Raw genomic sequence first — 20,092 nt, forward strand, 5'->3', positions numbered from 1 at the left:
TACTGCCTACCCATGAATTAAAAGTCCTGAAGTAGTGATCACTAAAATAGCATGGTAGTAACTAGGGGTGGACACGGGTCCATTCGGTTCGGTTTTGGACAAAACCCATAACCCAACTCAAATTTTAAATTCGGTTCGGTTCGGTTCGGTTTTTCTATTTTAGAGACTGTGACCCACAACCCAACCCAACCCGTACGGTTCGGTTCGGTTCGGTTTTTTTTTTCGGTTTTACCCGTATGTAAAATACGTAATATTATATATTAATTTTAAAAGTACAAAATTTAACATAAAGATGAAAAACTAATAGTCTAATGATTATTTCATACCTAATTGACTTATGCCTCATCATTTAGCCCGTGGATCTGAAAAGCTCGCCGAGGCCCGCAAGCCCGATGGGTTTTTACCCGAAAACAACACTATTATGTCATAAGGGAAGACCCATTACCAATATGCGAACACTAAAAGTCATTTGCATATATGAAATCACCTAATTTTTGTCACCGATTGTGTGCGGTCGCACCAAAAAATTCCATTTGGCAAAGCCCCGGTCAATGAGGATTTTAATGTCAAAACGCCTTTTTTCTTGACCATAAGTATGGACGATCAATCAACATCCAAATCGGACGAAATTTTTACGGGTTCCCTAAATATATATACTGATCACATCTGCTGGTGTCGATCGACCATATTTCGAACTGGAGTTATCGTTTGCTGAAGTGTCCACTAATGTATCATACCTTTATATTAGATTTATAATAAAACTATCGCATTATGAAGCGACTATATGAAGTAAACTTTTAGGGATCGATCGACACCATCCGATGTGATCAGTATATATATTTAGTGACCATGTAAAAATTTCATCCAATTCGGACCTAGTTTGACCGTCAGAATTTCCGGTAAACTGAAAACACCACTAATTTGTCCTAAAGGAGAATCCATTACAAAGATGCGAGCGCCGAAGGCCGTTTGCATATCTGAAGTCACCTAATTTTTTTTACTTATCATGCGGGGTCGCACTGAAGAAATCTATTTGGCAAAGCCCCGGTCAATGAGGTTTTATTATGTGAAAACGCCTCTTTTTTTGTTGACCGTAAGTACGAACGGTCAAACCATGTCCAAAATGGACGAAATTTTTACGGGGTGCCTAAATATATATACCAATCACATCTGCTGGTGTCGATCGACCATATTTCGAATTAGAGTTGACGATCACCTAAGTGTCAACTAATGTATCATAACTTTTATATTAGGTTTAAAATAAAACTATCGCATTATGAAGCGACTATATGAATGAAACTTTTAGGGATCGATCGACACCAGCCGATGTGATCGTTATATATATTTAGTGACCCTATAAAAATTTAATCCAATTCGGACCTTATTTAACCGTCGGAATTTTTGGTAAATCGAAAATATCACTATTATGCCATAAGAGATGACCTATTACAAATATGCGAACGCCGAAAGCCGTTTGCATATCTAAAATCACCTAATTTTTGTTACTTATCATGCGGGGTCGCACTGAAGAAATCTATTTGGGAAAGCCCCGGTCAATGAGGTTTTATTATGTGAAAACGCCTCTTTTTTGGTTGACCGTAGGTACGAACGGTCAAACCATGTCCAAAATGGATGAAATTTTTACGGGGTCCCTAAATATATATACCAATTACATCTACTGGTGTCGATCGACCATATTTCGAATTAGAGTTGACGATCACCTAAGTGTCAACTAATGTATCATAACCTTTATATTAGGTTTAAAATAAAACTATCGCATTATGAAGCGACTATATGAAGGAAACTTCTAGGGATCGATCGATACCAGTCGATGTGATCGTTATATATATATAGTGACCCTATAAAAATTTCATCCAATTCGGACCTCATTTAACCGTCGGAATTTTTGGTAAATCGAAAACATCACTATTATGCCATAAGGGAGGACCTATTACAAATAGGTGAACGCTGAAAGCCATTTGCATATCTGAAATCACCTAATTTTTGTTACTTATCATGCGCGGTCGCACTAAAGAAATATATTTGGCAAAGTCCCGGTCAATAGGGTTTCAATATGTGAAAACGCCTCTTTTTTAGTTAACCGTAGGTACGAACGGTCAAACCATGTCCAAAATGGACGAAATTTTTACGGTGTCCCTAAATATATATACCAATCACATCTGCTGGTGTCGATCGACCATATTTCGAATTAGAGTTCACGATCACCTAAGTGTCAACTAATGTATCATAACCTTTATATTAGGTTTAAAATAAAACTATCGCATTATGAAGCGACTATATGAAGGAAACTTCTAGGGATCGATCGACACCAGCCGATGTAATCGGTATATATATTTAGTGACCCTATAAAAATTTTCATCCAATTCGGACCTCATTTAACCGTCAGAATTTTTTGTAAATCGAAAACACCACTATTATGCCATAAGGGAGGACCTATTACAAATATGCGAACGCCGAAAGCCGTTTGCATATCTGAAATCACCTAATTTTTGTTATCTATCATGCGCGGTCGCACTATAGAAATATATTTGGTAAAGCCCCGGTCAATAGGGTTTCAATATGTGAAAACGCCTCTTTTTTAGTTAACCGTAGGTACGAACGGTCAAACCATGTCCAAAACGGACGAAATTTTTACGGGTTCCCTAAATATATATACCAATCACATATGCTGGTGTCGATCGATCATATTTCGAATTAGAGTTGGCGATTTCATAAGTGTCAACTAATGTATCATAACATTTATATTAGGTTTAAAATAAAACTATCGCATTATGAAGAAAGCAAGACGGCTAAATAATGCGCCTCTTATACATTAGGTCAATTAGGTTAGAAATTATGTGCGCCTGTGAGGCCGACCACACTATTTTTTTATTAAAAAAATAATAATAATGTAAAATTATAAATATGACAAAATGATGTCGTTTTGTAACGTTGACCATTGACTTCGGGTTGTTCGGGTCGGTTCGGTTTCTAAGGGACTGAACCCAAAACCCAACCCAAATGGAATCGATTCGGTTCGGTTTTTTTATTTTCGGTTCGGTTTGATTCGGGTTTCGGTTTGTTCGGATTCGGTTTGGGTTCGGATCCGGTTTTTTTTCGGTTTTCGGGTCAGTTTGTCCACCCCTAGTAGTAACGTATTGTTTCTGCTCGGAACTGAAAAATATATTGTGTGAGGTCGTTCCGTCGTTCAGCAGTTCAGCTAATATTAGCACATAAATAAAGTTCCAACTTCATACTGAAATACATGCTTCAAAAATTCCAAAACGAAAACTCAATCATGTACGTTTTTACTGCTGACATTTTTTGTGTCTAGAGACTAGAGTCCAGACCACAGATTATTGGATATTTTCCATTACCTGGTTTTCTAGATCCTTTCACACGTTTTTGTTTCTTTTAATTTTGTGTAATATATATGTTTTTAGAATGTGTATGTGGCTATCATTCTGCCACGTGACCCAGGTGAAGGTTTACTAGGTGAGTGGAAGAATTTTTGGTAAAGGTATAACATACTACGTAGTTAGTGCATGTGATGTTGATTATTTATTCCCCAATGGATAACTTGACAAACGAATGCAGGCAAAAAAATAATAGAACACTCACGGGAAGCTCTATGGTTCTGAGAGAGCTGAGGGTGCATAAATTACGACAGAGACGACATATATGCAAATCATGTACAGTTCTTCTTGAAGCTCAATTATCAACACGCAGTCCCATACATAGAACAACATATTCTGATAATCAATCAACCTGAATACCTTTTGCCACAGGCTCCCACAGTATATCGATCTGATACACAATGAGAACCACCCAAATGAAAACATAATACAAATAACAGACGATAATTAAGTAAAACCATGAAGTACTTTTACTTCCAAAGTTTGATGATGAGCGGATCACATACGTACGCACATGCTATTATTACTACTGCCAAATATTACTGAAAACCCTAATTGAGCTTTAAAACCCTCGAACGACGTCGGGGAGACTCTGCAGCTTATGAAGGACACTTGAATCCATCGGGAGGAGTCTTCCCACAGTCGATGAGGACCTGAAGAGCAAGGGGTATGATGATGTTGATGTTTAGGAGCTTAAGCCTGATGGTGGTGCAGAGGCAAATGGCGGCGTCCAAATCTAGCAGTCCTCCAAGCACAGGACAGCAAGCATCTTTAGCACTACCCCCAATTCCGACGTGAATCAGCCCTCCGAGCACATCAACACAGGCCCCTAGCTTGAGAGCGTCGATGGGACATGTGTCTTTTGGTGGCGGAGGTGGATATGGTACTACTGAAGGGGGTGGCGGAGGGGGATATGGCACTACTGAAGGTGGTGGAGGAGGGCAGGGTGTTTCTATTGGTGGCCGCGGTGGCGGGCTAGGGTACACCGGTGGTGGGTATTTGGGGGGCTTGGGAGTAATTGGTGGGTACACAATTGGTGGTTTAGGGATGAAAGGTGGATGCACGATTGGCGGTTTTGGGATGAAGGGAGGGTGCACAATTGGTGGTTTTGGGATATAGGGTGGGTGGACAATTGGTGGTTGTGGGATGAAGGGTGGGTGGACAATTGGTGGTTTCGGGTAGTGTGGTGGTTGTGGTGTTGGTACATGGGGAGGTTTCACATGCGGTGGCTTCACTGGTGGTTTGGGAATGTAGGGAGGCTTCACGTGTGGCGGCTTCACCGGCGGTTTGGGAATGTATGGAGGCTTCACATGTGGTGGTTTTACTGGTGGTTTGGGAATGTAGGGAGGCTTCACATGGGGTGGTTTTACGGGTGGTTTGGGAATGTAGGGAGGCTTCACATGGGGTGGTTTTACGGGTGGTTTGGGAATGTATGGAGGCTTCACATGCGGTGGTTTTACGGGTGGTTTGGGAGTGTAGGGAGGCTTCACATGTGGTGGTTTTACTGGTGGTTTCACATGTGGTGGATGTGGTGTAGGGTGAACCGGTGGTTTGACATGAGGAGGATGTTTCGGAGGGAACTTCGGAGGGTATGTCGGTGGAGCACAGTAGGGAGCGTTTGCAAGAGAAGGGAGAAAACTTCCCAAGTTCAGAATCAGAACCAAGAGCAAGGCCAGAACATAGCTCGTTCCCATGTTCAATGCCTAGTTTAGAAGAGAAGGGTAAGCTAGATACTTGAAAACTGAGACCATGCAAGCCTTTCTTTTATAGAGTTTAGATCGATATTGTATTGTGCATGACAGAGTGAGAGTGAGAAAGTTGCCAATCATACTCCTGTTCCTTTCTGGTGAACTTTGTAAAATAACATTAATTAACTTCTGTGCATATATTAGTTTTTGTCAAATTATCATGATTTATTTGACCTAAAAGTCTCCAAAGTCCAACGTGAAGATCACAGCTAGCTATCCTTATATTGGTTTCATTTTCGAGTCAAGTATAGCAACTTGTAGCTACAGTTAAGTTTTGTCCAGAAAAAAATTGCTACTTTAAATTTTCGGACAAGAAGGAGAATCAAGAAAAGCTCGACTGGGATAGAGTAAGTTTTAACACGTAGTGGCTATTCAGCCCGTGATGCCAAACATGCATGCATGTGAAACTTTCAGTACTAACCAGCTAGCTAGCACACTTGCATATAAAAACTGGGTCTGAGACTGTGAGGGGAACAAAACGCGCTCAAGATTTTTCTACTTGAGGTTATGGACGGATTTTTTCTCCATGCCATTAATCGAATAAATCGACGCCTTGAATAGATCTAACCTCCTCTCTAGTCTTAAGTGTCACCAAAACCTAGAATAGACGCATGGGTTTGTATTTGGTGTCGACCAATAAACTCCAGAATTATAGTCAATTGTATAATTACAGAACTGTTCCTACAGTATTATCATACTTTCTCAATTTGAACTATACATGAACTTATAACAACTAGGTGAATTATAGTTTGCCGTCCCAAACTTTTACGTGGTTATACCCAAGGTTCAAAATATCGGTATCGGGGATATATCGTTTTTTTTTTTGAAAAAAATGAGATATCGGGGATATTAAAAAAAATATCGTTCCTCTTCCGAAATTATTTATTTATTATTGAATTACATACAAATAAATATAATTATTAATTTTATCTACTACCAGAAAGAGACTCTAGGTGCTTGAAAAGATGCACGTTGGTCAACAAAATTACAATACTTTGCTCAAGACCTACGAGCCATATAGTAATGGTTAACATGATAGTCATATATCACTTTTGAGCTACTAATAGTTTCTCCGAAAATGGGATAGTAAGGATAAACTCAACTCGATAATTGATTATAAACATCTCCAAATTGACCATAATTGTAAATAGAATGACCAGATTGATAGTTGACTTCATGTGATTCGTTTGACATTTCACTGTGCTATGTGCCTAAACTGATAGAATCAAAACTTAAGGCAACTGAACTAACATCAAATGAAATATTTTGATCATCAATGGCTCCTCTTGTCCTCCTACTGCACCTATTTTGCTGTTGCGCACCATGACCGCCTGCTCTAGATCCATGATTCTCATCTTGGGTAGCATGATCAAAATTACTTTCACAAGTAAACTGCTCAAATTCTCCACCTACATAAAATTGTCTATATTCAAACCTTATATCTCTACCACCACCTTGTCGACTTCCACCACCATCACCACCACCACCACTACCACCACCACCACCATCATCATCACTATATAAACTATCTGGAGTTGCTACACCGCCCCACATACTAGCATTATCAGAATCATCTCCCGGGTCTCCAACTTCATCAGATAATACCTTGTTTACATCAATTCTAAAATCAGTTACATTTTCTACGATATGTGGAGGAGGGTTGTCATTTTCAACATCGAGGTGTGCATGCATAATCCAATCATGAAGAAGATCAATGTCATTCTGAAGACGGTTCTTTTGCTTTGTATGAATAAGAGCAAAAGTACTTTACTTTCTTTCACAAGCAGAAGAGGAAGCCTTTTGTGCTAAATACGCATGTCAAATTTCAGTATTATCATCATTCCATGATGAGTTTACAGGTTGCTAGCAATCTATAAAGGTATGAGGGAACTTCTAGGAGACAAAGACTACAATGTGACTCATGTTTTCTTACTTTCCCCAATAGTGCTTAAGGAGAACACTCCTTATCTAGATATTATTTGAGAGGACGTCAAAGAGATAAAGATTACTACTCTTTCTATATTCCTCGAGGAGAACACTTGTTACTAAAATTATGGATATTCTCTTATGATCGTCATGAGAGTGTGAGACTATGTTGTGACCTTTTATTTTGGATTCTCTCAAGGACAAGGAGAGCACTGGTCACTGATATGGCTTGACTTTTAAGAGTTAAGACTTGAACTTTCACTACTCATCTCGATATCTTTTACAAAAAATTAAAAATTAGCCGATTGAATGGCTACTCTTCTAGTTTTATTTTATATATCTCTCGAGGCTCGAGGTGATTAATTAATCAAAAACTCCAAATTAAGGAGAGTCCGAGACATCCTCAAGATGAGTTAAATTTTTTTAAGTGAAAATTTTCAAATATTTCTCTAAAATATCGAAGATATATCGGATATATCGTAAATATCGGAGAAATATCGGAGATATTTTATGTTACTGAGAAATATCGCAGATACGGGAACAAATAAGATATTTACCCCTAAGATATATCGTTTTTTTTTTAAAGAGAGATATCGGAGGATATATCGGAAATATCGGGGAGATTTTGTTCCTTGGTCATGAGAGTATGAGACTATGTTGTGAGACTTGTGACCCTTTATTTTGGATTCTCTCAAGGACAAGGAGAGCACTTGTCACTGATATGGCTTGACTTTTAAGAGTTAAGACTTGAACTTTCACTACTCATCTCGATATCTTTTACACAAAATTAAAAATTAGCCGATTGAATGAATACTCTTTTAGTTTTATTTTTTATATCCCTCGAGGCTTGAGGTGATTAATTAATCAAAAACTCTAGGTCAAGGAGAGTCCCAGACATCCTCAAATTGAGTTAAATTTTTTTAAGTGAAAATTTTCAAATATTTCTCTAAAATATCGAAGATATATCGTAAATATCAGAGAAATTTTATGTTACTGTGAAATATCGCAGATACGGAAAAAATAAGATATTTACCCCTAAGATGTATCGTTTTTTTTTTTTTGAAAAAGAGAGATATCAGAGGATATATCGGAAATATCGGGGAGATTTTGTTCCTTGGTTATACCAGATAGTGGTCATAACTCATAACCGATATAATCTAGAAATCTGTACGTTGCATATTCTCAAGGGGATTAGGGGAGGATACGTATTCACATGCATGATGCATCTTCAAGATATCGAATCTCCATGTTTTCCGATTGCTGATTGCAAATGTCGTAGCAAAACATTAGGGCTGCGCTGTCATGTGCAAAACCATATATATATGCGCCTGCAAAAGAACTTACAATGGAGGATATAAGATTTATGAAATCATATCTTCTCATCTCAAAGTGAAGGCTTTAATTATGCAAACATCCCCATCAACTTTGATCAATCATCATAGAATTCTTGCCAATTAGTTAAAGGAGATTATCCTCTTGCATTAGTTACGACTTTATTGAGGATCCGAAAAGGTCCATCAACGTACGTTTCACTCCAAGCACATTGCGATATGTCTAACTAAAGTGGCTTATGGTATATAATTTAACTAGTTAATTGCCAAAGTAGCATGTATCACACTAAAGTGTAAGTACAAAATATGGTTTGATACTTTGTCGTATCACATATGCTTGATGTTCATCATACATGTTTAGTAGCATTCTTTAGTATGCCGTATATGCCTTACAGTAAATAACATGCATTGTGAATATTTTTCAGCACATCTAGCTAGTATGAATTGACAGTGTGTGGATCATGCCATCGTACGTAATGTCAACTTCATCCTAATGTACCAATTAAAATGGTGCAGGTATAGTGTACATGCATATGCACATTCCATTATACAGATATTGAGAGAGGAAAACATGGAGATAAAGACTACTTCACTTAGCTTTCAATTCCGTATAATATATTCCACATTCAATATTGGCAATTAGACAAATTCATAGGACCCCATCAGATTAAAGTCCGACGACTCTTTGGGAAAACCATATGTGTATGAGAATCAAAATTGAGATTGTCCGTCTTTATTTTTCTTTAGTCTATTTAGCTCGTACTTAATTGGATTTTTGATATATGCTCGAGTCATCCGTTGTAGAAGAACTGGCATCCATCAAAACCTGCCATATTGATCATAAAAATAAGGACTTGTTAGAATTCTTTGAAGTTTAGATTTTATGTCCATTTCTCCACAATGCAACAACCTCTTCCCCCACTTAGAAAGAGAGATAAAACAATTCAAATGTCGGGTTAAGAGTAACTAATATAATGCCCAGAGTTTGGCCACAAATCTATTGAAAAAGGCTTGAGATCAGTCAGATCACAATAATTTAAGTAATAACGAGCTAGTTTGAGCTTGTTTACTTGCTCTTGACAGTCCCGTAATTCCAGACACGCAAGTGTAAAAAGAAATGGTAAAAAAAAAAAAGTGAGTCGAACGGTCGAACCTATTGGCAAAAGATAATGGAAAATGATATGGATATATATACTGTGACATGCCAAAACCATTCTGTAATTCTATTTTTTTTCACCACGTACACTATCATATATATATATATATATATGAATCCAGAATGCATAAAAGAGAACCCTAATTTACGGGTTCTCTAATTGGGGTAGGAAGAAATTAAAAAGTAATTGAAGCAGCTCGCACGTCCAAATCAAAGTGCCAAGAGTTCCATAGTTTTCAATGCGAGATATTATTTACGCGTTAAACTTTGAAATGTGTCAAAACGCCGAAGTACCTAACGCTTTTATAATCACCAAATATCCAAATCTTAACCAAGCCAGGATATGATCTACCAAACCCTAACCGGTCTGCCAGATTCTTATCATGTATGTATAAACCTTTAAAATTGGGTACAGAGGCAGCAAACGTATCTGGGTTTTCTATCCAACACTCCACTTGTCCCTTATTATACTCCCTAACATGTAGTTTGGTATGGAGCTGTGTGGTGTCTGTTCCCTACAAATTCCTGACCTTATTTGGGTTATTTGGTTTCTGGGGAATCCGAAACCCTAAAATTAAATACACATAACGACGATGCCCGTTGACAATGGAGACTAATAATACAAATGAGAAATGGGCCTGCATGAATGGGACTTACTTGGATCAACGGTGACCAGCATGGCTGTCCCTCCAAAATCACAAGTGCCTCCGGCCACCTCTTCTCTGCCAGTAACTGTTGAACGCATACGATGCGTGGGATAGCAATGTAGCGGGTTGGTAGCACACTAGCACGATCCATTGGGCTGGATCGACTTGCAGTGAGTGCCTGACCCACATGCGTAGTCCATGGCTGCCTGGACTATGGGATCGGGCACGGTCGGCTTGGCTACACACCACACCGCAAACTGGGGCTTCTTTGGTGGTTGGGTATAATTTTTTGGTCCAGCTGGGGGGGGAAGGGGGCTGTAGGGGAGGGATTGACTGCTGGTGGGTCTAGTGGGCTTATGGGTGGAGTTGGTGGAATTATGGGTGGGCTTAGAGGATTGTTGGGTGCAGTTAGAATGATGCAGGGTTGGTGTGCGCTAGCCCCATTTTGAGGTGGGTAAGTTGGAGATAAAGTAGTACTAGGTGGTTGTGGATACACACAATAGGGAAGAAGAGGAGGGAGAGTTGCAGAAGGCAATGGGTTTGGTGCTGGTGATTCAGAAGGTGGAGAAGAGAATGGAGAGCTGCCTTGTACTACTGGTATGTCTATGTGGTTTGTTACTATAAGGTTCTTCATTGCTTGAGTAGTACTTCTGTGTTGTTCTGCTTTCTGGGTTTGTGATAAACTTCTTGCATCTGTTCTAAAACAATTCATAGAGAAAGTTGTAAAATTTGATCAAAGTTTGTAATTTTTTGCAAAATGTTGAGCTAATGATATGGGTGAATGGTAGTGGAGCAAATTTCTTACCACATGGAGTGCTTGAAGTTGTTGTGGAAATGAGGATGTAGAGGATTAGTATTAGGGACTCCATCCAGGAAAAGCTAAACTGATGAAAGCTGAAAAAAACCCAGAAGAACTAACTGATACTTGGGTTGATTAAGTCATCTCCCAAGCAAAGACTTGGGTAATAAATAGAGGAGAAATGTAGACGAAAATAGTAACCGAGGCTGAAGCCATAAAGTGAAATGATCAACCTAGAGAAGGTAGTAGATTCCAGATTCCTTTGTTCTTACTTTCTAGTATGACTAATATTTGTGTACAAGTGAATTTTCTGTCTTTGTGTCTTCCTTTGAATATACTCTTGCTTGGCAGTGGAGAAATATGAAAATTGGAATTTTCTGAACTTTATTTTGCTTGTTTTCTGCTCAAAGAGAACCCTCTCCCTTTTCATTGTAGGTTCCAAAATTTTCAACAAGATTTATGTAAAACTTAACCTAGAGAATTGTGGAAGCAGCTATATACTATCCTAGTAGTCTTGTTTAGCTCCCGCTCCCCTCTCAATAGTTTGAAATTTTAACGTATTTAGAAGATCAGCATGGTATGCTTCAATACATTGGATTTATACCGTAATATGCTAACATATTAAGATGAGTGGATACAATACATTGAATACGATATGAAGTTAGTGCTAGAGAGGTTAAATGGAATTTCAAAGTGTACATATGATGAGAAATACAATACTACCACCGCCCTGAACTTGAGAGTTTGAATCTTGGTCACATTTTACATTTCAGGAATCTGGGGTCATGCTTGTCTTCATACTTGACACCTAGGAGGTATTGTAAATAATTTGAAAGATTTGATACACACATGTGCATTACCACTCACAGACTAGGTAATTTGGAAAGAAAGTGCTTAAGAGACTTGTTACTGATTAGTATTGATCAAAGCTAATTGAAGCAAAATGTATCTTTGTTTATGCACTTTGCATGTTTTTAAACTAGATTTTTCTCCACATCCACTTGGACCGATTTTTAATGTTTAAATTAAGAGCAACTAACTCGCCATAAAAATACCGAGACACTTCCACATTCAACATGGAATCCTTTGCTGCATCTTCTTTTTCTTAAGTCCTTCACTTGTCAGGCTCAGTATAGTTTGTTTGTATTGTTGTGGATAACTTTGTAATGAAATCTTTTTGTCAGCCTGTTGATTTGTTGTTGGCACAGCCCTTGTCATCTATTTTCTGACTTCTGTTAGCACGAAACGTGCAAATAAATTTATCCTACTTTGTATTTGAGGTTTTGTATAGAGTTAAAGTTTGAACAAAATCATCATTCGTATTTGGCAATGGCATACCATTGCAACGACCCCTTGCCATCTATAAATTGAGGCTTAAAGTGTTCTTGTTATTAGATAGCCACTTTATCAAGATTCAGTTGTCATTACTTGGATGTTCTGGCTTTGAAGTTGGATAATTAAGAGGACTGTTACCAAACCCATTGCCATCTCTATTAATCTGTAATGCTTGGAATAAGATCTAGCTTCACTTGTGGCAAGGTAAATTCTTGAATTTAGATATTGCTTCTAAACTTGGATGAGATATTTGAACCCTTGGAAACGGTCGCCAACTCTAATGGCATTTATGATCCAGGCTTTAGAACCTTTTCTATTTGTGGAAAACTATTTATTTAGCTTCATTATTCAAAATGTACATCTTTGTTTTTTCATTCAAAGTTAACCATTACCACTAAACCCTTTTAGATAGTGTTACCGTTGGCAACGGTCACTGCCAATACAGTCATCTAGGCTTTAACTTATCCTGAATTTAACATCGATGTGGATTAGGTTCATGATTACTCAAATTTCGAAGTCTAAATCTAAATCTTATATCTGGATTTGAATAATAATGTGACTGTTGACGCAAACGGTTACTTGCCATCTTTAAGTTTCGCATGATTATCCTATATGGCCTGAAAAGGCATGCAATCCTGTGTTCAACATGACAATAAAACTTGCTTGTATATATAATCTGTTCAATTGTTCAAATTGGTCATCAGTTTGGAATTGCTAAGTTGCAGCCTTATTCAAAGCAATAATGAATATGGCTGCAGGACATATTCCAAAATTTAAAGTTACTGAGAATGGGATATTCATTCATAAGATTGTATGGACACCTCCATTCGCAGGGTCATGGAAATTAAACTACGCCTTTGCTTATAACCAGACTTCAAGAAAAGCTTTTGTTGGTTGTGTTATAAGGTATGAAAATGCAAATTTTAAAGCTCTGTTTGCAGGTTCCGCAGGTCAGGAGGCAAGGTCAACTACAGATGCTGCATTGATGGCCTTGAGTTCTGCTGTTGGCTTCGCAGCAAGTCAAGGTGCAGACTTCCTCGAAATAGAGGGAGAGAACGAATCTATATTCTCTTTGGTCACATCCCAGGTCCCTCCACAAGATGCAATGACAGCAGAGCTTCTTTTTAAGTGCCTAAAAGAGCTGGATAATTTGAGAAGGGTGGAGTTTTGCCATGTGATACCTGAAACCAATGAAGCGGCGAACCTCCTAGCCAGAATGGCTATGGAGACGGAGGAGAGCTGGTTCTTTGCACGTGATGCTCCCCCTGATATAGTTGCAAGTCTGGATGCTGATGTCAATGGTCGTTATGTGCCATGGGTGCATCCGAGATATCTGTGATTGCATTCTTTCAATAAGTTCGTCCTTCTCATTTTCGTAATAAAATTGGAGTATGTTAAGAATTATGAGGCTCCCTTTCCGGAGAGTACCTCAAGGATTCAAGAGTCGTTTCAATAAGTACTTTCAGTGTCACATATAGACCATCTTTCAAAAAAGTTGTAATCATCTAGCATACCTAGGTGACTACAAAAATCTGATTATCCTTTTCTTTTTGTTTGTGGTTCAATGCCATTTTCAATGTTAATTGAGTTCTTTCCCCTAAATATGTGTTTTTTTTCCTGATTAATAAGTGATAAGCAAACTGACTGTATTGCCTAGAATGAGTAATGACTGAGTTTAAACCTCTATATTATGATGCTACATATATTGATTGTGGAGCATTTTGACCAATTTAAGTTCCTTCTTGTTTTAGTTTTACCAATTAAGTCGACAAATTCGGATGTCATTCCGGCAGTGTCTTGTCTGGATTCCCAGGCTTGTTCTATATAATTTTTTTCTCGGAACTACCACCCCTTACCCGCACTAGGCCGGAATCTGGCAGACTTTGGTCATGATGCCTATGCCGGAACTGAAAAACGATAAAAAAAACATAAGAAAACTTGAATGTGTATGGGCTCAGTAATTTCTTGGGTTTACATAGAAGAATCACATGGGGCTAAATCAGGTTTGGTCCTAACGGCCGAAAAATAATTTCCACCTACTTTTAAATGCAAAGTCCCAATGCAACGGTAACTTTCCCCTTCTGTCTTCTTCCTCTTGCTTCTTTGATTTTAGACCCAACAAAACCAAACTTCCCCATCACAAAAGTTCATAGCTTTATTCCACAATGGAACTAGAAGAAGCAGATTCATTGCTCACTTCACTGAAACTACAACACCAGCAAGAACAAATAGAGAGGCTTATTGTTGTGAGTGGTCCTTGCAAGGTGGTTGAGTATTTGCAGCCTGTAATGTCAAAGGAGCTTCTCTGCAAGTTCCCAGACAACTCTGCCTTCGATTTCGACTACACGCAGAGCTCGATATGGTCTCCGCTGGTCCCCCGGGCTTACGCTCCGATGGATTTGGACTTGGATTTCGATTTCATGACCCCGAAAAGGCTCGCATTTGATCAAGTGGAGTCGGAGCCCAACAATCAAACTAGTAGCATCAAGAAAGTGGGTTCTAGTGGTAAGAAAAAGATGTGCACTGCTGGGTTTAATCTTAACTTGAGTGCATTGAAGAGGAAGAAGTGGAAAGGCAAGAAGAACAAGATGGCATTGGTGCCTGAATTTTCTCCAACTCCTGTTAACGGTAATTGTTACCCCATTGCCTCAAAGGTATTGCAATCTTCTCTGAGTTCTGTAAATCTTTGCTTTAGTTTTATTTATGCAATATATTTATCTCATTTAAGATGAAAGAATTTGAGTTAGAGAAGAGGTATTAGATCACTGAATTTGAGATTAGTCCCATTAGACGTTCTATGCAAGAAATAAGATTGAGGGAGTATTAAAGAGAGGGGTGAGATCTTAGGAGCTTTGGCAAGTAAAAGTTGAATTCTTTGTGGAAAATGTCAAAACTTAAGGATATCCAGTGAAAGAAACACCATTACTGTTTGGTGACTTGAGTGAGTTGTGTCCCAATGTTAGCATCAGTTTTGGGTTTCTTTGTAGTTTTAGCAGGTAACTGGGTATTCTTCTATTTGATCTGTTATTGGCTTCTAAACTGTAATTTGTTTTTTATTCAGGTATGGAATAAGGTTCTCAAAGCTGCCTCTAAGCACTTCAAGAAGAAGAAGAGAGATCCAATGGCCCATGTAAGGCTCTCCAATTATTTCAAAGAGGGAAATATCTGAAGCCCTTCCACTTCCACTCATATGTAATTCTTTATTGTTTCATTCCTTAATTTATTTAACTATTTATCTCTGTTGCCTGCATTTTAATAATATAAACATAACTTAGTACTTGGTATAAATGTCTGATCTCTATCATGAATGTCGCATAGTACTAGATATAAAAAATGATAAAAGTTTGCGGTACTGCAGAGCTCAAATTTAAGTGCTGTTAAGGTTTGCTAACATGGCCTGAATTAAGCTTCTAAAAGAAGCAGAAGAAGACCCACCATCATCAACAGCGTTCCTGCATTTTCGACTCATTTCCTGAACCCTCTTCCTAATCTCATTATCACCCTCCATCAAACGTCTTAGAGCTTTCTCAATCTCATCTGCTGTTACAAAATCACCATCCTTATTGTAAACAACTCTCAACTCCACCCCCAATCCCATATCCCTCGCCATTTGAAATGCATTGATCTGTTGCTCTGCATAAATCGGCCAAGTCACTATAGGTACACCAAACCATAGGCTCTCCAATATAGAGTTCCATCCACAATGCGACACAAATCCCCCGATTGCTTTATGGCCTAAGACCTCCGCTTGCGGCGCCCATCCACACAACATTCCTATATCTTTAGTCCTCTTAGAAAAATCTTGAGGCAAAAACTCGTCATAACTTGTGTATTCACCTACAATGGATTTAGTTTTAAAGAGAAAAATCAAAATTAAAATGCACAAAGACTTACCAACCATATAACATGTCGATAAAATTTACATGAAACTTTTGTGTCAAGTAAAATAGTAATTTGGTGATGAGAGATACGTCTAGACAAGGGTGTAATGAAAATTCGGACCATGCTCACCTGGAATTCCCAGCCTTCCTGTAGTTGGTCTTTGACGCACTGACCACAAGAACCTCTGGCCACTCTGCTCTAGACCAATTGCTATCTCTTTCAATTGGTTCTCATCAAAGCTCCCGGAGCTTCCAAAGCAGAGGAACACCACTGACTTAGGGGACTGATCATCAAGCCATTTCATGATCCCGTCAACTTTGGTCTGGTTAAACTGAATTTGATACTTACCTTTGATGTCAATTAAGGGCCCAATTGTGTAAACATGAGGCTGTGATTTACTTTGTTCATCTTCATCACCATCAAAAAGTGAGGAAACAGCATGGGATTCGAGCTCAACCGAACTGTTGATGATGATACCCTTGGTTTCCCTGAACCTCCTAGCATGGTTCACAAATGACATGTATCCACCCTTGTTGAACGCAAATGCAGGCAATGCACTTGTGGGGACAGGTTGGATATAACTCGGTATGATTGACTCGCAATCCGACTCATCAAATAACACGTCAGCTCGTTTAGGGAGGTACATCAACAAACCGAGATAAGCTGCACCGGAAGTGAAGAAAAGAAAAGATGGAACCTTGAGCTCGTTGCCTATGTCAATCATGGTGGTGCAGAACATGTCAATAACCATTCCAGCAACTTGAGACGTGTTTGGCAACACCCTGGTGAAAATAGTGTCTCTGACATGGCCCTTGTAGTTCTCAATGTAATCGGTAAGGTACTTTTCGGCAGAAACTCGCTCAGTTGGAGGATCGACGTTGGGAAGATAGATGAGTTTTATGTGGGGGTGGGAGGCTGCAGGAAGTGACTGATCCCCAGTAACTCCAAACGGCGACTTCATTACCAGAATTGTTACCGAGAATCGATGGCTTTGATCCAACAAACGAAAAGCAAACTCGATTGTTGATACTAGATGGCCTACAGCAGGTGTGGGAACGAAAACTAGCTCTGCTCTCTCCATTGGATTGAGATGATTGAGTGTATGGTGTAGTCCAAATGATAATAAGGCAATTAGGCAACAATGTTGTTCACTTGCTTCGACTATCACAACGTCGTGTTGCTTGCTACATCATTCATTTCATTTTGATCGGGTAGAGGATAGGGCTGGATAGCGGGCACAAAACGTCAACATTCTCGTGGTCCATAAGCAGAGCAACCCGAGGAGGGAAAACGTCATAGAGCCATATATCCTTCCACAAACACATGAACTCACCAGAACTACCAGCACAATAACTCTGTAAGTAGCTTTTAAACATGTTAGAGAATTGACAGAGCTGAGAGAAGAGCGAATTGAGTATGTGATTGTTGCGTATCTAAACTTCTAAGGCTCATGTGCTTTTATACATTAGAGAAAGGGGCTGGACTACCACGTTTGGATGGTACTAATTCCCAACATTTATTCTTAATCTAGTTTGACGCAAGATCTCAGAATTTATACCTAAACACAATTTAACATTTGCATACATAAATAATTTAGAACATGAACGTTATTTTCGTGTATGTAATAGTGTAATATACTGTTTCATATACATACAAGTTGGAATCTAACCATCCAAAGCTCAGTTGTGCTCAAGGCTTTGTGACAGAACCTTGATCAAGCTTCCAAGCGAAGAAGATGAAGAACCACCAACATCAACAGCCCTCCTACACATTCCACTCATTTCCTCAACCCTCTTCCTAATCTCACTACCACCAACCATCACACGGGTCACACCTCTCTCAATCTCATCAGCAGACACAATATCACCACTACCGTATACGTAATCTAATGTCAGCTCCACTGCCAACCCCAAATCCCTCACCATCAGAAAAGCATTGATTTGTTGCTCTGCATACAATGGCCAAGTCAGAATAGGCACACCATACCACAAACTCTCCAATATAGAGTTCCACCCACAATGTGACACAAATCCCCCGATTGCTTTGTGACCTAAAACCTCCACTTGTGGCGCCCATCCACATAACATTCCAACCCCTTTTGTCCTCTCCAAGAATCCCTGGGGCAAAAAATCTTCATAATTTGTATACTCACCTGTAATCAGTGTAACGTATTAAAATTCCCGACTGAGTTGAGTTAACACGATAGAAGTCATATGTTGAAATCTCGCTGACGTTTACGGTGTAGACAGAGTGAACAGTGAATGAAGTAGAGAAATTACTAGGTATGAAGTATAATTGTACACTGCACATTACTGGAAATATATGAAACGAACACGATATTTGAAGAATTTAAAGAAATCTCGAACTATTGATGCATGCTCACCTGGCATTTCAGTCTTTCCCTTGGGTGGTTTTTGACGTACGGACCACAAGAACCTGTGGCCACTATTCTCGAGTGCAATAGCCATTTCTTTCAGTTGGGCTTCATCGAAGCTTCCAAAGCTCCCAAAGCAAAGGAACACAACTGATTTTGGAGGCTGATCATCAAGCCATTTCATGATCTTGTCACGATCAGATCGAACTTGATGCTCAACCTTGGTGTCAATCAACGGTCCGACTGTGTAAACAGCCGGCCATGGCCGACTTTGATCACCTTCAGCCCCATTAAAAATTGAGCGAACCGCATGAGATTCGAGCTCAACCAAAGTGTTGAGGATGACGCCCTTGGTTTCTTTGAACCTCCTAGCATGGTCTGCAAATGAAGCGTAACCACCATCGTTCAACACAAATCCTGGCAATACATTCGTTGGAACGGTGTTGACATAGCTCGGTACAACCGAGTCGGGATCCGAGTGTTCATACACTCTACCGACTCGGTCGTACCGTTCGGAAAGGTAGAGCAACAACCCAAGAAAACTTGCCGCTGAAGTGAAGAAGAGAAAAGTTGGAACCTTGATCTCATCGGCTACGTCAATCATGGTGGTGCAGAACATGTCAATGACCACTCCAGCAATCTGAGTCGTGTTGGGTACCACCTGGTTGAGTATAGCGTCCTTAACATGGCTCTTGTAGCTCTGGACGTGATCGCTAACGTATTTTTCTGCGGAGCCGTGGTTGGTTGGGGGGTCTACGTTGGGAAGATGGATGAGTTTTATGTTGGAGTGGGAGGCTGTAGGAAATGACTGATCCGCTGTGGCACCAAATGGTGATTTCATCACAAGAATCGTCACAGAGAATTGATCGCATCGATCCAACAATCGTTTGGAGAACTCGATTGTGGATACTAGATGACCTGTAGCTGGTGTGGGAATGAACACCAGCTCTGCTTTCTTCATAATTCTACGTTTGGCGGAGATTTTAGGTCAGGCGCGTAGAAGCTTATAGAGATTTGCATGTGGCTGCACATATTCCGGCTTATGTATTACTAACGTCATAATAGAGATAAAGTTAGTACGACAACGACAAAGGACTTTCGTCAAATAAACGTTTTTACGCAACATTGACAGGTTTACGTGAAGTAGATTTGATCACTTATCCATATGAGTCATCGTTGTGTTATCTACTTGTCTCCATTCAATTATTGCTTCGGTGATATATAAATTGCTGCCAGTCTAACATGGGTACAACAAACACCAGTAATTCATAGACGTGAAGCTTCAAATGCTAAATTTGTTAATTATGGAAGATAATATTGGCTTCAAATGCTAAAGACCTGACCAATGTCCTTTGATGTTGAAAAGTCTTACTCGACTTTGTGTACGAGACTATTCTGGTAGCTGTTGCCGACTTCTGTATTGAAAGCAAATATAAGCAATTGTTTCAGTCCTGATTTATGCTGGGAATATTTTTTTT

General features: G+C 39.2%; 5 protein-coding genes across 5 annotated transcripts; 2 read left to right on the forward strand and 3 right to left on the reverse strand.

Moving 5' to 3' along the window:
* Positions 1-3,693: 3,693 nt before the first annotated feature.
* Positions 3,694-5,151, reverse strand: LOC126798141 (36.4 kDa proline-rich protein-like). Its single transcript, XM_050524990.1, has one exon. The coding sequence runs from the start codon at positions 5,108-5,110 to the stop codon at positions 4,016-4,018; it is 1,095 nt and encodes a 364-aa protein (XP_050380947.1). The 5' UTR covers positions 5,111-5,151; the 3' UTR covers positions 3,694-4,015.
* Positions 5,152-10,411: 5,260 nt separating this feature from the next.
* Positions 10,412-13,831, forward strand: LOC126797249 (uncharacterized). Its single transcript, XM_050523908.1, has 4 exons — positions 10,412-10,452; positions 10,523-10,631; positions 10,728-10,821; positions 13,300-13,831. The coding sequence occupies exons 1-4, from the start codon at positions 10,412-10,414 to the stop codon at positions 13,695-13,697; spliced, it is 642 nt and encodes a 213-aa protein (XP_050379865.1). The 3' UTR covers positions 13,698-13,831.
* Positions 13,832-14,460: 629 nt separating this feature from the next.
* On the forward strand, positions 14,461-15,659 carry LOC126798988 (uncharacterized). The gene is made up of 2 exons (XM_050526090.1): positions 14,461-15,012; positions 15,420-15,659. Exons 1-2 carry the CDS (start codon positions 14,524-14,526, stop codon positions 15,525-15,527), a joined length of 597 nt encoding a protein of 198 aa, XP_050382047.1. The 5' UTR covers positions 14,461-14,523; the 3' UTR covers positions 15,528-15,659.
* A 33-nt stretch (positions 15,660-15,692) lies between these two features.
* On the reverse strand, positions 15,693-17,321 carry LOC126798987 (anthocyanidin 3-O-glucosyltransferase 2-like). The gene is made up of 2 exons (XM_050526089.1): positions 16,370-17,321; positions 15,693-16,195 (listed from the first exon to the last, which is right to left on the reverse strand). Exons 1-2 carry the CDS (start codon positions 17,319-17,321, stop codon positions 15,726-15,728), a joined length of 1,422 nt encoding a protein of 473 aa, XP_050382046.1. The 3' UTR covers positions 15,693-15,725.
* A 140-nt stretch (positions 17,322-17,461) lies between these two features.
* LOC126798986 (anthocyanidin 3-O-glucosyltransferase 2-like) lies at positions 17,462-19,647 on the reverse strand. Its single transcript, XM_050526088.1, has 3 exons — positions 18,624-19,647; positions 17,910-18,392; positions 17,462-17,595 (listed from the first exon to the last, which is right to left on the reverse strand). The coding sequence occupies exons 1-2, from the start codon at positions 19,573-19,575 to the stop codon at positions 17,920-17,922; spliced, it is 1,425 nt and encodes a 474-aa protein (XP_050382045.1). The 5' UTR covers positions 19,576-19,647; the 3' UTR covers positions 17,462-17,595; positions 17,910-17,919.
* Positions 19,648-20,092: the final 445 nt, after the last annotated feature.

Source organism: Argentina anserina, chromosome 6 (genome assembly GCF_933775445.1).
Source record: "Argentina anserina chromosome 6, drPotAnse1.1, whole genome shotgun sequence".
In the NCBI taxonomy this organism is placed as follows: Eukaryota; Viridiplantae; Streptophyta; class Magnoliopsida; order Rosales; family Rosaceae; genus Argentina; species Argentina anserina.

Bases quoted from the DNA above. Each gene is read 5' to 3' on its own strand.
- LOC126798141 (XM_050524990.1), bottom strand. From the start codon at position 5,110: ATGGGAACGAGCTATGTTCTGGCCTTGCTCTTGGTTCTGATTCTGAAC.
- LOC126797249 (XM_050523908.1), top strand. From the start codon at position 10,412: ATGCGTAGTCCATGGCTGCCTGGACTATGGGATCGGGCACG. The intron at 10,632-10,727 runs GTTAGAATGATG...TACACACAATAG, and splicing joins TTAGAGGATTGTTGGGTGCA to GGAAGAAGAGGAGGGAGAGT. The intron at 10,822-13,299 runs GTATGTCTATGT...CTCTGTTTGCAG, and splicing joins AGAGCTGCCTTGTACTACTG to GTTCCGCAGGTCAGGAGGCA.
- LOC126798988 (XM_050526090.1), top strand. From the start codon at position 14,524: ATGGAACTAGAAGAAGCAGATTCATTGCTCACTTCACTGAAACTACAA. The intron at 15,013-15,419 runs GTATTGCAATCT...TTTTTTATTCAG, and splicing joins GTTACCCCATTGCCTCAAAG to GTATGGAATAAGGTTCTCAA.
- LOC126798987 (XM_050526089.1), bottom strand. From the start codon at position 17,321: ATGGAGAGAGCAGAGCTAGTTTTCGTTCCCACACCTGCTGTAGGCCAT. The intron at 16,196-16,369 runs GTGAGCATGGTC...AATCCATTGTAG, and splicing joins AGGAAGGCTGGGAATTCCAG to GTGAATACACAAGTTATGAC.
- LOC126798986 (XM_050526088.1), bottom strand. From the start codon at position 19,575: ATGAAGAAAGCAGAGCTGGTGTTCATTCCCACACCAGCTACAGGTCAT. The intron at 18,393-18,623 runs GTGAGCATGCAT...CACTGATTACAG, and splicing joins GGGAAAGACTGAAATGCCAG to GTGAGTATACAAATTATGAA.